The 17,253-nt window shown below is 39.1% G+C and overlaps 2 protein-coding genes across 4 annotated transcripts in view; one reads left to right on the top strand and one right to left on the bottom strand.

Annotated features, from left to right (window-relative positions):
* Positions 1 to 17,253, top strand: part of LOC122534846 (elongation factor-like GTPase 1) — a 30,356-nt gene continuing 13,103 nt past the window's right edge. Inside the window, exons 1-3 of the mRNA XM_043665845.1 lie at positions 1 to 3,588; positions 3,803 to 3,925; positions 4,053 to 4,204. Of these exons, the coding sequence (XP_043521780.1) occupies positions 1,016 to 3,588; positions 3,803 to 3,925; positions 4,053 to 4,204 (2,848 nt within the window). The 5' untranslated portion in view covers positions 1 to 1,015. The remainder of the gene's footprint in view (positions 3,589 to 3,802; positions 3,926 to 4,052; positions 4,205 to 17,253) is intronic.
* On the bottom strand, positions 4,494 to 15,888 carry LOC122534851 (uncharacterized protein DDB_G0271670). 3 transcript variants are annotated; one of them, XM_043665860.1, is made up of 7 exons: positions 14,942 to 15,558; positions 12,878 to 12,954; positions 11,576 to 12,644; positions 7,763 to 8,017; positions 6,303 to 6,453; positions 5,754 to 5,876; positions 4,494 to 5,593 (listed from the first exon to the last, which is right to left on the bottom strand). In XM_043665860.1, the coding sequence occupies exons 3-7, from the start codon at positions 12,485 to 12,487 to the stop codon at positions 5,481 to 5,483; spliced, it is 1,554 nt and encodes a 517-aa protein (XP_043521795.1). In that variant the 5' UTR covers positions 12,488 to 12,644; positions 12,878 to 12,954; positions 14,942 to 15,558; the 3' UTR covers positions 4,494 to 5,480. The 3 variants fall into 3 exon arrangements, with proteins under 3 accessions (XP_043521795.1, XP_043521797.1, XP_043521794.1); XM_043665862.1 differs by lacking the exons at positions 12,878 to 12,954; positions 14,942 to 15,558 and adding an exon at positions 15,573 to 15,888; XM_043665859.1 differs by lacking the exon at positions 12,878 to 12,954 and having other exon boundaries at positions 14,942 to 15,557.

Below are 17,253 nucleotides of genomic sequence, written 5' to 3'. Positions count from 1 at the left end.
TCACTAACAAGATATACTCATGGTACAAGATCTAAAATATGTTTAAGCAATGACAGTAAGAAAAAGAATCAAAGATGGCGCAGAGCCGCCATATTAATTTACGCATGTGCATTCGTGACATGAGAAGCAACGCATGTGCATTTGTGATATAACGAGTAACGTTTGACTTGCAACTGATATTTTCTTTTGCAAAGTTTCTAACACTTTCGCCGAGATATTGATCAATTGCGATTACTTGCAAGCAATTTTCATCACTTTGATCGAAATAATTGCATGATACAGAAGCTATTTGAGTGTGTATTACGTATTATGTCTACATATGTGACTCTTGGTGGACACTGAATTTTCAACACACGTTTTTCATTTGTCGGAATTTTCCCAAGCAATGCATTGACGCAGAAAATCAATCTTTTTGGACAGAATAAGATCAGATTTGACACTGGGAAGTCATAAGACGCATTTGACCAAGATACGAGACGATACATTTCGTTAAATGATTCTAACCTGTGAGGATAAGAAAAAGTGTCAAAATAATTTTATCTTTAATAAATATATGTGTGGGAAGATTAATAGAAGAAGAGACAGTCACGACGGTCAATTCTTGGCCAATAAGTTGTTCCTGTTGCGACCTATTAAGCAACCGATACGAGTGGCATGCTGTGGAACACGACAACAATGTCAACAAACTTACGATACATCCTTCTGTTTAGCGAACGCTATGTTTTATGGAAACAGAATAAAGTGAAATAGTGTTTACTATTATTTATAGCTATAGGAAGCTGTATTGTACATTGAACTTTCTTTCTCTTGTACTTATTCGTTTGTTCGTTTATTTGTTGTTCGGTTTGTTTGGTAAAGTCGAGTCTACATGATCTTCAAGACTTTGGTTTAGTATCCATCATATTTTACGTATACACATATTTACGTATATTTTACGTATATATATATCGACGCTTCAAAAATTCACATTGTTTGTATTTGTATATAAATTGACGGTATCACGACGAATTTCATCATGAGACTCATTACTGTGGAGAAATTAGCTGAAATTCAAAAGACACCGGCTAATATACGAAATATTTGTATATTAGCTCACGTAGATCATGGCAAAACCACTTTAGCAGATTCGCTAGTTGCCAGCAATGGAATCATTTCTAATAAGCTTGCTGGTAAATTACGATATTTGGATAGCCGTCCTGACGAGCAGCTGCGAGGAATTACAATGAAGTCAAGCTCAATTGCTCTTTATCACAAATACAATTGTCGAGAATTTGTTATTAATCTGATCGACTCTCCAGGACATGTAGACTTTGCTTCTGAAGTCTCAACGGCTGTTAAATTATGCGATGGTGCTTTCATCCTAATCGACGTGGTAGAAGGTGTGTGTCCGCAGACGCGCAGTGCTTTATCCATTTCATACACAGAAGGTTTGAAACCAATCTTGGTATTGAACAAAATGGATAGATTGATTGCAGAAATGAAATTGTCTCCTTTGGATGCTTACGTGCATCTGACGCAAGTTTTAGAGCAAGTCAACGCTGTAATGGGAGAGTTATTTGCCAGTGACATAATGGAGCGTGAAGAAAAGGAAGAGTTGAAAAAAGAAACGGCAGAAAGTATGTCCGAAAGAAACATAGAAGATTGGCAGTCTGTGCTAGAGGAGGTAGACGACTCTACTTTATACTTCTCTCCTGAACAAGGTAACGTCCTATTTGCCAGTGCTACAGATGGCTGGGGATTTGGCATCAAAGAATTTGCCGAAATATTTTCGACCAAACTAGGCTTTAGCAAGAAGGTTTTAGAGAAGACGCTTTGGGGTGATTATTACGTAAATACGAAAACAAAGAGGATCATGAAAGGGGCTCAAGAGAAAGCAAAAAAGCCCCTGTTCGTTCAACTTATTTTGGATAATCTGTGGACTCTGTACGAAACGATAAGTATCCGTAAGGACAAGGATAAGATAGCTTCGATGGTTGAGAGATTGGATATAAAATTGACAACGAGAGATTTGAGACATACAGATCCTAAAACTCAATTAAAAGTAGTTTTTTCCCAGTGGCTACCTCTGTCCCGTGCCTGCCTCGATGCCATATGTGAAATAGTTCCAGCACCGTGTCGCTTAACTTCAGAGAAAATAGAACGTTTGCTCAGCGGAAACTTCGATTTCTCTACATTGCCAGAGGAAACGCAACAGTTAAAAGAGAAGTTCTTGGCTTGCGATCCTTCTCCCGTATCACCCACCATTGTGTTCATTTCAAAAATGTTTCCAATAGAGAGAAAGATGCTGCCAGAGAATAAACCTAAACCGTTGACCCCAGAAGAGCTGGCCGAACGAAGGGAAATGGCAAGACTGAAACACGCGGAGAAAATAAAGAAGGAACAACAATCGGCGAAAGAATCTGGCCAGCAGATGCAACAGGACGTCAACAGATGCAATTCGAATTACTCTGATGAGATTTCAACGCGATCGGAAAGTTCAGTTTCCGATGAAGACGACGTGAACGATGAAAATTCGGACACTACGTTGATAGCGTTTGCTCGAATATATTCCGGATGCCTGAAAGAAGGAAGTGTCGTGTACGTTCTAGGACCAAAGCACGACCCACGTGACGTCTTGAAACGACAGAGAACGGGCGAGTTCTCGATAGACGAGAACGTTCCATTGAAAGACCTAAAACCTGGGAGACACGTGATCAGAGTCACTATACGAAAGCTATATCTTTTAATGGGTAGAGAATTAGAATCTACGAACAAAGTGTTTGCTGGAAACGTATTTGGAATCGGCGATTTGGAAGACTACGTGTTGAAAACAGCAACGCTTTCCACCACCGTTGCTTGTCCATCATTCTCAGAGTACACTTCGCTCGATACACCGATAATGCGAGTAGCTCTTGAACCGAAACATCCCAATGATCTACAATCGTTGATCAACGGGTTGAAATTGCTCAATCAGGCAGATGCTTGCGCCGTCGTTCACATCCAGGAAAGCGGGGAAATTGTGTTGAACACTGCTGGAGAAGTGCACTTGGAGAGATGTTTGGAAGATTTGAAGCTACGCTATGCAAAGGTTGACATAAACGTGTCGGAGCCTATCGTGCCGTTTAAAGAAACGGTCGTACCTCCTCCCAAGGTTGACATGGTAAACGAAGTGATCGAGAAGAAAGCCGAGGACGTTAGTTGCGGAACCTGGTCTCCGAATCGACGATGTTACTTTGAAATCGATGCGAGACCTCTGCCTGAGAAAGTCACGAAAATTTTGGAAAAGAACGTCGATCTGATAAAGGCGTTATATCATTACTATGGGAAATTGCGTTCGGAAAGAGAAGTGGAGGGAAGCGAAGAAGTCACCGTGATTGATCATGAGATGGAACCTTTACATTCGATGTCGGAGAAGAAGCAACGAGCGTTGGAATCGTTCAAAACCGAGTTGGCTACTGCGTTTCGAGAAGCAAGCCAAGAAGATGTATTGGACAAAATATGGTCGTTCGGACCGCGAAACTGTGGGCCCAATATCTTGTTGAACGAAACCGATTATGAGCACAGAAAATTTTGGGAAGGCCACTCAAACTCTACGGACCCACGTGCTCCGTAAGTACATGTTTATTAATACGGAAAAGCTACTCTTCCAGTCTCTCTCTCTCTCTCTCTCTCTCTCTCTCTCTCTCTCTCTCTCTCTCTCTCGGAGAATCTAAGATTAATAACTAAACGAGACCATTTTAAGACATTTTGTCTCGCTCAATGAGATACAATCTTTGTTTAATACGTATTCATTCTAATATTTATATTTATTTACTGTATATAGTTACGAAAGCAGTATGGTCAATGGTTTCCAATTGGCAACGCTTGCCGGACCTCTATGCGAGGAGCCTATGATGGGTGTCTGTTTTGTCGTGAAGAAGTGGGAAATTTACCAAGAATCACAAAGGTATTGCTCAATATTAATATCGTGGAATAACGTTTCTTTCTCCTCTGTTTTCCTTTTTCATCTCTTGTTTCTTCCCGTTCCTTCTTTTTCCTTTTCTCCTTTTAATCTCGTAAATGTATGTTATTAGCGAAAATAGCAGTCAAAATCAAGGACACATGGACGGCGGCCACTTGATGTCAGCATGCAAAGAAGCTTGCCGTCGTGCATTCAATTCAAAACACCCTCGATTAGTCACTCCGATGTACAGCTGCAACGTTCTAGTCAATTCGGATGTATTAGGTAAGTGAAACGAATCATATTTTCATATTTGCCTCCCCGATTTTACTTTTGCTTTTATCTTTTTCGTCTGATTCATCAAGTTGAATGAATTACACATGTAAGTGGGTTGGATGTATGAGCAGGGAATATTATAATATAATACGTAATACCAGGGAACAGGTATTATATATATATATATATATATATATATATATATATATATATATATATATATATATATATATATATATATATATATGAATAATTATATCTACGATATGAAAAAGGATCGGCGGGTGATTGGACAAGCTCAGTATTAAAAGTTTATTTGAAAAACAGTCTCGAGAGATTTTTATTTTTATCTCAAGGTTCTATGTTACGTCGAACGACGTCCTATCTATGATCTACCTACCTTAACATTTTAATAGTAAAGTGATTGTGCGACCACAAGAATTTGGCAACTCGTAGTGTAAAATACACATGTACAATAGCTTTGTAGTTGTGCTTGTTGTAATTTCATATCAAGGCCAGTTCATTCACATCTTCTATTGTTCCAACACACATACATCCAAATAAAACAAAAAGGTATCGACGAATTTTACCATGGATGTAAATAACAGATTACATATTTCTCTAATATCAAGTATGCTTAATATGATTGATTTGTTACTTTGATCGGATAAATGAACAGTCAAAAGTAATTTGTGTCTGAGATTCCCTGTTATTATGCCAGTTTTGTCAGGGAACTAAAAGTCACAGGAAAAAAGTCAATTCCATCTTTGAATAGTACAACAACACGTTCGGGAAACTCTGCGTATTTACTTTTCGGTCGAAAAATTTACCAATGTATAATAGACAGAGTCGACTTCAGTCGATCTAGCAACAAGATCTAAAAGAAGACGTAGTTTGTCGCAATATTAGCAGTTGGCAATTACATATTTAACGTTGATCGCATTCGATCGTTACGGACGATCACGTCGCGTAGTCGAAATTAAAGGCAACGAAATCTACGAACGAGTAGCTTTGACGATCTTGTCACTGCTTATCGAGATGTTAGATCCGATGCTATAAAACTATCAACTATAAACTATATCTAACACATGTAATATGTATAAATAAATGTGAGAAACGGGGACGGATCGATAAATACGAGTAAAAGGAAGCTAGGAGAGTCGAAGCGAAGCGAAGCAAATAGAAACTCTTAATAAATAAATAAAAGAGAGAAAAAAAATGCCGTTAAGCATAATGTCATTACTGATCGTCACTTCGTATCGTTGTGAATGTTTGGCTAACGAGTCTAGTCCCAAAGAGCTGCGTCCATTAGCTGTTGTACTTTGTACCACGGGAAGTTCAACCGGTCGTTTGCATTTTCTTCGTTATTGTCCTGGCCGATTTCTCGTTGGAAGTGATCTGTAAGGAACGTCAAACGATGAAATGAACGAATTGACCAGTAGTCCGCGTCGATGACAACTTGAACGCGGATTACACGCTTCGAGCCGATAGTTGCGCATCATTTGTGTAAACGTCTTCCGTCTGACATTTTCAATTTTCAAGTTGCACATTCAATTACCTGAAAGACTGCGGGTATATCGCAGTGGTCGCCCTCTGCGATTTCCTTGCACGCACATCATTCCGTAAACGCGAATCCCTGGTACACTGGCGTATGTCGGCTGATCGTGACTCATAGGACCTTCTACGAAATACACGAATATCCAGTAATTGTAACTTACGGTTCGCGCTAATAATTCATATCAAATAATACATATTGACACTAGAACTGCCAGCACAACTGGAAGCATGGAATTTCCATCAGGGACATTCCAACATCGAGTCGTAAGAATAGAAAAGCTTTATACTACGATAGAGTACACAAGCTTTTATTTAGTTACACTTTATGAAAAATCATTTAGATTTCTGAAAATATATAACAACGTTTTACATGTATAACAAAACATTTACAACACACGAAAACGATAATAAATCGATTACTTTGGTATCATATCAGTTTGGGAATTCTAGTGTTAAAACTTTAGATTTAAATGATTATGCTCTATCTGATCAACGTACGATATGATATCGTATATATATAATTATTCTATACTTTTTGGTATTTACGTACCCAATATATTGGCATCGGGACAGCGACATATTACGAGATAGTGAGATTTTCCTGTTCGCACGTTTTGTAGCGCGAGGAGAGACCAGTCTCTTGGTACTCTACATTCGCGCATTTCCGCCACCGGTTCACATGTTTTCACCAAAGTCAGAGCCTGAAAGTCGAATAACTTATACATAGACTGCCGCCTGAACAGTACTTTTCGCGACTTGGCCCGCGCTTTCAAATCGAACATTATTATAATCGACCACAATGTCCTATTGTTACGGTTCAATCAATGGAACTCTCATTTCATTTTGTTGATTTTTGTTAGATAGCGAGAAAAATTTGTTTAAATTACGGCAGGAATAGGTATCAAAAGGAAAAAGAGAGACGATGAGAAACAGACAAAGGAGAAGGAGAAGGGAAAAGAAAAAAATGAACCTTTGGGGAAAAAGAGCAAGAAACCATGTAGGAAGTTAATTTAAAAGTTATTCGAGATTACGATCTAAATTAGTCGAGCTTTTCCCACATCCAGAGCTTTCGCCTACCAATTGTAGTATTCGAACTGATGGAAATAGAAATTGCACATCAACTAATTTCATTTCCACCACTTACACATACATATAATCCATACTGGAGAAAACAAAAGTAAAGAAGGTGGAGGGAGAGGGGAAAAGAGAGGGTAGGGTTAGAGGTAGGGGAGAGAAGGCGTTGCTTTCGCTTCAGAGCATCTATGCAATTTTATCGTTTCATAATTTTGCAACTCTGTACACGTACTGTGTATTCTGCTACACTAAGTAACCGTAACATTTACGTATATATATGTTTAATAATAAACTGTAACGAGTACTTGATCCCTTCGAGACATAGTCTACATTCGTCTACATTTTAATTATTCGGAAATTCGTAATTTTTTGTCGCAAAGCAATTTATTGCAGAAGATTGATTGACAAAGATAGACAAGATCAAATGTCTGAATGTACTATTCCAAAAGAACAAACACGTATTATAGCAAGTATTACATCTTTGGAAAGAGAAGAAACGTTGAATGCAAAGAAAACACGTACAACACGTGTGCAAATAAGCGAGTGAAGAATATGAAGTATGAGTTTTTCCATGCGTGATAATAATCCGCCAATTGTAAATTGTTTAATCGTCTTTCGAAGATATGTAAGAATGGAATGTTCAGAAAATTCGAAACGAAACGAAACGAAACGAAAGCTTGAAAGCGTGCAGTAGTAAGCAAGTTGCAACAGGGTCGCAGAGTTCGAAGCAGAAGCAAAAGGTAGAGTCGAAAGGCTCGAGAATCGATTCCTTCCATTTGGTTTCGTTACGTTACGTTAAGCGTAACGAGGTGTTCGATAAGCGTAACGTGGCATCGTCTTGTCGTGCTTCTCGGGAGAAGAGAGAAAAGATAGACGCCGAGCAACCGCAGGAATAAAGAAAGCCTAGTAAAGCGAATAGAAGGCAAGGCGACTAACCTTGGTTCGAGGGTCGGTGACCAGCTCGGTAGTGTGGAGATCGTCGCTGTCGAGAGAGGCGCTGCAAGGGTCGCGGTATCTTCCTGGACAAGCGCACAGAGGCTGGGTAAAGTTCAGTCTGACGTAAACCGCATTGCAAACCTGTTGAACCGCGCATTCTGGCAACAAGTAGATGTGCTGATTATGCGGATAATAATGATACTTGGTTGGCTTTGCCAGAGCTGCGCTCGCACCCTCCGGTAGTCGTACTCCTGTCTGCAAATCAATCAAATAGCCGACAATTTTATTCCCCTTTCCTCGCATGCAGTCTTCATTTACTCCTCTTCATTCACTCTTCTTCTTTTATTCACGTTATAGACACACGTTATAGACTGGACGTACAGTGTACTTATATTCACTGTTCGAGTATCTCCAACTTAATCGTGTGCTTCTAGCTATACGTACATACATACGTACATATATATGTATGCACGTACAGTATAAACGAGAAGGAACAAAGAGAAAGGGGGAAAAAATTCCGCTTGGAACGTGGAACGTAGTTCCAAATAAGAAAATAGGAAGGAGCAGGAAGGGAGATAAATTGAGAAAAGAAGAGAAAGGTGAACGGCGGAGAGGGGAAGGGTGGGGAGGAAAGGAAAGGAAAGGAAAGGAAAGGAAAGGAAAGGAAAGGAAAGGAAAGAAAGATAGAAGAGAGTCGTTGAAAGACGCAGAATAAATCGGAATTTACCAAGCAGTGAATCCAATATCGTGATTCTTTAGTGATTTCCATGAACCACAAACTCTTGCCTGTTCCATTAGCCTGTGGATAACACGATAACAATATTACTACGGCTATAATCATTTGAAAGCCGCGCTTGAATCCGTGCTCTGCGTTGGCAATGCCGATCTCGATGTCAATCTAGATGCGGTATCTTTCATTTGCCAACTTTTAAGAAGCGCTTCTTCTTAGCGCTTCGAATAATTGGTTATTACGGGGAAAGAACCGTTTCAACGATTACCATCGTTTCTCGTCTTTGAGAAATTGAACAATGTCAGTTGCGCCAGTGAGTGCAAATCAACAAATATGCATATAACTGTAAAATCAAACTTGTATTTGTTACAAACGTTACGCTTAATTAGCCAAATTTCTATCGATAAATCGATCGTACCACTGCTAAACGTTAACATGTTTCCTATCGTTGTCCAAAATATGAGTCGTGTCGATATAGAGAAATTCATAAAGAAAGAAATTCACATTGAGAAAGATCAAGATCGTTAGCAAGGACTGTCGATGGTTGAATGGTCTAGATAATCGTTCGTTGCTCTTTTTTTTTAACGCGGGAAATCGCGATTGCTTCTTCAATTATTGAATTTTCGTCTGAATTTTGTTCGCCGTATCGTCAATTTGTCGTCCTCGTTTAATTTAATGTCCTCCTTAACATGACGATGACCACCGTCACTACAATTACGATCGGTTTCGTTTTCGTTTTCGTTTTCGTTTTCTGATTCTTCTGAGAGGCGAATCGATAGTAATGCTCCACGTAACGCAGATACTATGCATGCGAGCATATACCTATTTACGCGTGTATATATGCACGTGTAACATTGTGTTCACGCAACGTTCAACGACTGATGGAAATCTTTTTCGATTCTACGTTTACCCTTTCCTTGCTCTTTCCCCGTTTTATACTCTTCCCCTTTTCGTTCTTTTCTGCTTGTTTTGGTACCGTCACGTTCCACTACCGATATTAACATCGACCGATCCACTGGCACGTCACGGTCATGAGCACTTGCCCTCCTTTTCAAATACTAAAGCGACCAATGCGATTCGCGTGACAATTTCTTGGAAAAAAGAGAAAAAAGAAACAAAAAGAATTCGAATATTCAAGCTGAACGACCCGACGAACACGAGTATGTATATAGTTAGAATCTACTAATGATAATCTATAGTATAAATCCTCGATCTCTTTTAACCTACATACACTTACTACACGAGTACATAGTATGGTCGAAACTTTAAATGCCATTGGATTCGGTCCATTTCTCTGTTTCGGACAATTTTATTACAATTAAATATCAGTTTCACGTTTCGAACGTAATTTCGATAAACTTGCTCTATGTATGATATTTTTATGTCGATATCGCTCGAGACGACTAAAGTGTCTTCAATTTCATTTACCTTATTCTTCGATAGCAGATTTATTTGATCTTTCGAGATGTTATATTATCTGCTTTTGCAATATTCGTTCTTCCATTAAAATCTTCATCAACATCAGCGCAACTTGATCACGTTATATATTTTTCAGTTTACGTTTTATTATATTAAGCATAAACGTACGTATTTTCTTGATATTCCAACGAAATAATCTTCATATTATTTAGCAACAACATTGTTTTTTCCATTTTACGATATATACGATAGGTATAATAATATATGTGTACATATACCTACAAAACTAACAATTCAAATTATTTATTTATTTTCGTCGTTAGTGTTTAATGACTTTATATTTGTCAATGTCAATAAACTAAACTGTTGCAAATAGACAATTACTAAAATCACTCGGAATTCCGCGTCGGAATTGCATTTTTTCTTTCTTTTTCTTTTTTTTCTTCTTTTTGCCATTTCCTTCTTATTCGTAACGCTAGATCTATCACAAGTAATCATTAACTGTTTGCGTATAATAAAATGTAATCCGTTACGTTTTACATCCGATCCGATCTTTCATATCGACGTTACACATTCGTAACTGTAATTCGTGGAACATGCACATACGAGTTTCATAGATGATCATTTTCCAAGTACAACGTGATACATATTAAAATAATTACCGGATATATCAATAACTGTCAGGAATGAAAAGGAACAAAGCGAAACAAGAAACGGACAAGTAACAAAATTTCATGGAAATGTGAGTAAATTCTCGAAACAAGAAAATATGAATTGCGAAGGAAATATTTCTGTGGAAACAATCTAATCGATTGGAAGATCTTGGCCAAGAAATGAAATGAACATGCTACGAGTAACAACTATTTGGTTATTTGTCGATTAGTTGAATCTCTCGAATGAATGAAACTCTCGAATGTATGGGGTGGTTCACATAACTTGAAATAACAATTTTACATTGTGCGTCTAATGAAAAATTCAAAAGTTCAATGCAAAAGTTGTATGGTTTTCAAGAAGGCAAGATATAGCGTATCAATTTTTTGTCGGTTTCGAAATTTTCGAGGTCATCGTTATTTTTTTAAATTGAACTATTTTTTCCCTTACAAATCGGAAGAATATTAAATTCCAGGTAAAAAAATATCAAGCCATATTGGCCCTAAGCCCAATAGTTAAGGAGAAAAAGGTATTTTACAATGATTTGTCTCGAGAATGAAAACTGCATAGAGCATTAAGATCATTTGCTTGCCACACGTTAATGTTCCATGGACGTTGACGATCAAATTCTCGTAAAATATCTTCTTATCGTACAATTTTTTTATTAATTAAACAATTGTATTTACAAATATGTTGTATAAACCTGTTAATCCTCGCAATGAAATTAAGCGGCGTGCAGTAACTTCTCGTTCGAGTCGTACTTTCGCACTTTCGTCAGAAATTGTTGTAATTGCTGATTTATTCCATTCCTGGCGTTCCGTTTTTAGTGCCCGCGTTCATTTTACTATTTATACTCGCACACGAAACTTTTGTTCCTTTGATCTTTTATGAAACTTCCGATAATCCGACAATCCGACTATGTTTAATTTTTTGTTCATTGTCTTTAGACATTATTCTCAGACGTTAGACTCGTAAGAGAAAAAAAAACGTAACGTAAACGAACGTTTACTCACCTCGGTCAGGCTAGTGTAGTTGGTCGTCAATTTGATTTGAGGACGAATTTTCCCGGTCGATTCTCGCGTCTCCTTTACGGACGTCGTAGCAGGCGTGGTAACAAATTCGTTGAACATTGTGGTGGATTTCTTGGAGGATGATAAAAAGGTACTCGTGTCTCGATTAGAAGCGATCGTTCTGGAAGAAGCTTCGGTAGGAGACGCGCTCGAACTTATGTTAGAGGCATTGCTATTTATCGTGACAGTCGCCGCCGCCGCCGCCAATGTGTTGATTGTCGTTTTCGTGATCGTGGTTGTTCCACGGTTGCTCGTTGCCAATGGACTTGATTCCGTTTTGCTGTCTGCGATCAACCAATTTGGCGACGACGAAGAACCGCTTGTTAGAGACAGCTCGGTCATTCCCACGAGAGGATGTTGTTCCGTCGACGTTGTCGTGGACGTTGATCTCGGTGTCGATGTCGATGTCGATGTCGATGTCGATGTCGATGTCGATGTCGACGTCGACGTCGATATCAACGTCGATGTCGATGTTGATGTCGACGTCGATATTGACGTGATTAATGTCGGTGACAGGGACGACACGAGCAGCCCATCGTTGCTAATCGTAGCAGAAACTCCGGAAATGTACGGTTTCGATTTCGATGCAACAACGCCGTCGACGTCGTTGCTACCGATACTGTTTGTTGTATAGTTGTTAACGGCGGGCTCGATGTTGTTCTCATCAATGCCGCTGTTATTGCTATTGGACGTCGTCGCCGAACTGTTAGACCCGCTCTCGTTGAAATATAACGGCATCGTCCTGGCTTGCCTCGTCTTGCCCGTATTCTTCGAATTCGTTTCTAATTGCGCCGGTAAAGCTATACAGCCAACCGCCAACGGAACCAACCATATCGCTCCTCGGATCGACTTCATTTTCGTTCCGGTATCTCCGGTATCTCCGGTATATCGGTATATCGGTATATCGGTATATCGGTATATCGGTATATCGATACGTTCAATAGAAAAAGCAAAGAAACTGGTTTTCCTTCGTGATCTTCTTCAAACGCCAACGCCAACCACCTGGTATCTCCTAGAAATAAAGAGAGAAATATTTGGTAATGAGTATACGAACGATACTTGTTCATACCCTAAACGTCTAATTACGAACTACTTGGTAACTGTCATAATTGTCAACGTGAAATTTGTCAAGTAACGAAAGCGCAAATCGCGGATACAGATTGACAAACGACGAGAGAGAGAGAGAGAGCGTGGGATTTCGTTTCGTTTTTAGCAGCTTTCACGGTGTGGCGAGCAAATACTTACCGGCGTACGTACCGGCTTGTTCCTTTTGGTCGAGAGAACAGAATGTTGGCAAGAGTGTAAAAAAAAGAAAGTGATACCTATAAGAAGAAAGAGACGGAGAAAATAACGAATAAGTAACGAGTACAAAGGGAGAGTTCAAGCCCGCTAACGGTATCACAACTTTTCTCGGTATATATCCACGAGAGAGGAGACGGGTAGGAGAGAGAGCGCAATTTCTCAGTTCTCCATTGAGTCGCAAAATTTCAACGCCAACGATAAAAGCCGTTCTAAATGCTACCACATTATATCCATAATCCTATAGGCATACGCATCCCTTCTTCCACTTCTTCTTTCTCCGCGTTGCACCTCATTACGTCTACTAATACCAAGTAATACCTTCAGCCAGTTGGGCTTATTTCGATTTTATAAGTACACAGTACTACCTGTTTGTTACCTACGAGTCACATCTCCAAGTATCTTTGTAAAGTTAACGCGTACACGAATTTGATCCGCGTGCAAACTTCACGATTATCGCGGTTATCTGTTATCGGGCGCATTCTCTCCAGCAACAACAGTTGTCTTCAACGTTCATGTTGAAGGCTGTCGTGATAATTACAGCTCGATACTATTCACTACGCGGATGCGGTGAAATCAGGTTAACCTGTTACATTTCTCGCAAGCCGTTATCTTTCTTTGCATGTTCAAGGCCGCGGCATGCAACAACCGCTAAAATTCAATGAGGCGGCTAACCTAAGTATTTATACGCATACCTATATGCGTAAGTGCTTGCTTGCTTATTGCACGGCGTGTAAGATGCAAACGTTGCTACCTACTCCGTGCTCCGTCTTTCATTTACAATTTTTGATTTTATTTCATTTCGTTTTCTTTCAAACGCATTCTAACGAAACTGTCTAGCTCCGAAACTGTCTCTCCGTCTCTTTCAGATGGTGATTCCTTTTCTTTTTTTTTTTCTGCAACTCTCACGACGCCACTATGATTCACACTGCGACCTAAATTCTATCTACGTACTTGTACTTATGTGCATACTACATATATCCAATGAAGAAGATCGTTCGGTTCGTTAAGAAGTTGAACTTTTGTTACGAATCGTTCAATTAGTTCTTCGAGTATATCTACGATGTTCAGTCGACGAGCGTTAAAACATTTACATGTACGAATAATTCGCGTTGATCGAATTGATGTCAATGATATCAATTAATTTCCTTTCATTTCCAAACTTTCAATGCAAAATTCACATCAGTAGCAAAATACAGATAAATAGGAATTTAACAAACAAAGTGATTTTTATACGATAATAAATTAGAAAGTTACTGTCTGAAAGAAATTTGTTGTCATTTTGTTGTTGACGTGCTCTTTCTGTCGATCGCGATAGAGATGATGACACGGCACGCGGTACACCACACGGTATACCACATGCGTGATGCGTACGTGCATACACGGTGGTAACGCGGTCGTGAACGCAGCAGTGTCATACAATAGAGATGAATGAGTGCAAGTAAACGCAAAAACATTCATTCATTCTTGCATGTAAAAATAGAGTCGAGAATATGAGTATTGATATACATATTTGGCAACAAATTTACACAATATTTACACAAATTTTTGGGAACAAATATTTTATTCTCTCTTTTTCCGGTAAAGTGATATTTCGTTCGTTTCCGGAAAAAAAGATTTTTAACTCAGAAGAAATTTACTCGTACATAATTATAAGTTTGGGGTGATTAGTGGTATAGCTCCCATTTTAGAAAGATTACTTTTAACTTTTCAGACGCGTGCTTGTACGATTAAAATTTTGATCGTCGTCGTTCTCGTATGTCATACTTTCTTTCTTTCTTTCTTTCTTTCGAGCAAATATTTTTTTATTTCCAGTGTATAATTTCATGTTCACTGTCTCACTTAGCTAGTGAGGAAATGACGAATATCTGTATCATATATACTACGTATGTATGCACAGTATACAAATAATCATAATAGTATAATAACTCTGATTTATTATCTACTTTACAAGAAGAAACGTAGTTTGACGATGAGAATATATCAGGGACAAGTAATCCCTGAACTCACCCTCGACATCCAAGCACGACCTCGATTTCGGCCAAGATCTTGATCTGGGTCTCGACCTCGACCCCGACCCCCAGCCCAACCTCGATCTAGTCTTGGAGTTTCGATTCTTCGCAGCGTGATCCGTTATAACAATGTTTTCCGAACGTAATTGTACGCGTAGAACGCGACGATCTTTCTTTCTGAGGGAAAATATCCACGATGAATGTAATAACGGTTCTCGACGGAGAGCCGAGAGCAGATAAATCTTGATCGATTCGAAATCTTTATTCGACTTTGATCGACGATGTATTTCCACGATAAAATTTTGCAATATTAGAAACGCAAACTGTCTCTCTCCCTCTCTTTTTCTTTCTTTCTTTCTTTCTTTCTTTCTTTCTTTCTTTCTTTCTTTCTTCCTTCCTTCCTTCCTTCCTTTCTTTTCCCGATGCGTTTTACACAGGATCAAGCCGCGACGTTCAAGTTCTTCTGCATGATCGTTTCACCGAATTTCGTGAGAAAGAGTACACGAAGCGAGAAAACTTGCACGAAGAAGGAAACAAACACCGCGCTTAAACGCGTTTCAGAGTGTCGAATGGGACTGTGAGCCTCGTAGGAGACATGCTGCCTATGAGTCCCGGCTAGTCCCACTTACCAACCAACCAGAGGCCCCTTGACTATGCGTGGAATCCTAAGCTGCATCTCCACCAATCCTCTATCTTCCTTTGCTCCTCCATCAACACATCTACTTACTCGCCTGTCCACCACTTATTCCACCGAATACTCTAAACATACTAGCACACTGGTAGATTCATCCTTGCAAGTAGAGTAAAAAAACCACCGGGATCGGAAACTGACAGTCGTCGAAAATCACAAATCGTTACCGGACGAGATGTGTCCGTTGTGACAACTGATAAATTTGTCCGTTGAAGAAACAAATCTAACGAAACTAATCGCAACGCGTTGAAAGAAAATCACGCGATACTACTCTGTGTCGTAAGAAGAAAATCTCATAAAACAAGTTGTATCTTTTCCCTCTTTTCCTTTTTCTTCTTCATTTTATTCTTCTCTTTCTTCTCTCTTCTTCGTTCCCCCTTTTCTTCTCCTTTTTATCTCTCTCTCTCTCTCTCTCTCTCTCTCTCTCTCTCTCTCTCTCTCTCTCTCTCTGTAGGCATATCAATTACTAATTTTTTTTTTTCAAATTGTCTCGTAACGGTGTGGTAATAGTTAAATTCTCTTAGATGAGGAATCTAGTGCTAATAAATTTAGCAATCGATTCATTGAAACAACAGCGGTTTCGTAATAAGACTGATATTCAATTTGGATTAAAGAAATTTGTAATAGTTGATAAATAGTTGAAGAATATTTCAGAAATTTGTTTCAATCCGATTGCTGTTACTTGTAACGTCGTGTCTCGCTGTCCGTGACGAAATTTCTCAAAAGTTTTTCGAAAAGTGTAGTTTTTCTTGGCGTCGTGAACGTTAGTTGAATGGAGCAACATTCGTAAAAAGCGCAGTTGTCATCGATCATGGTAAGCGATCACTCGGATCGTGCAAGAGTAAAGTTGCTCACGTGTGCGCATGCGCGCGATCACTACTCGGGGGGGGAAAAAAGCGAAAACGGAAGCAAATCGGAGCACGATAAGTTGCAGTACCGCTACTTTTCGCGCGATCGGTCAAATACCAGAAAATTATATCGAGCATGAAATCATTCTGGTCCCCAGCGGTAAACTTGTTGTCGGTTCACTTTATTGATACATCGTTCAAACCAGATTTCTGAACGAGAGATTCGTGGTGATCTTGTTTCCTTGCATAGAGAATTTTCTTTGCCGTGCATCTTCAAAGCACGTAATGTAACGTTCCGTTGTCCTTTCTTCGATCTCGAATCGAAGGAAACAACCGGAGATTCAACTATGGTCTATCTATGTGTACATTGATGTATAGTTGGTTCTCCTCTGTTATGATATTCGACGTACTAATTACGCGTACATATCGTGCTCCAGTATTTCTGCCATCCAACATACCGGAGTAACTTGCTACGTATCTGACTGCGCTTTAAAACAAAGGGTTAATGTAATTTCGACTACCGTGTTTCGTTCGTATGCATACATAAATACTTATTCGTATTTACGTTCTATCGCATCTATTAGGTGCTTAGATCAATGCTCTATCCTGAATTCGAAACTTTCCACACCATCCGGTCTGTATCCGGTCTGTATATTTCTATTCTTTTCATTTGTTTCGTTAGTTTATCATTTCATTTATTAACACTCTTCTTTCTCCTACCTCGACGTCACAATTTTATATTACATGATTTTTTTATACTGCACGATATAT

Source organism: Frieseomelitta varia, unplaced genomic scaffold (genome assembly GCF_011392965.1).
Source record: "Frieseomelitta varia isolate USP_RPSP 00005682 unplaced genomic scaffold, Fvar_1.2 scaffold_644, whole genome shotgun sequence".
Lineage (NCBI taxonomy): Eukaryota > Metazoa > Arthropoda > Insecta > Hymenoptera > Apidae > Frieseomelitta > Frieseomelitta varia.
This window is presented reverse-complemented; position numbering and strand designations above follow the sequence as displayed.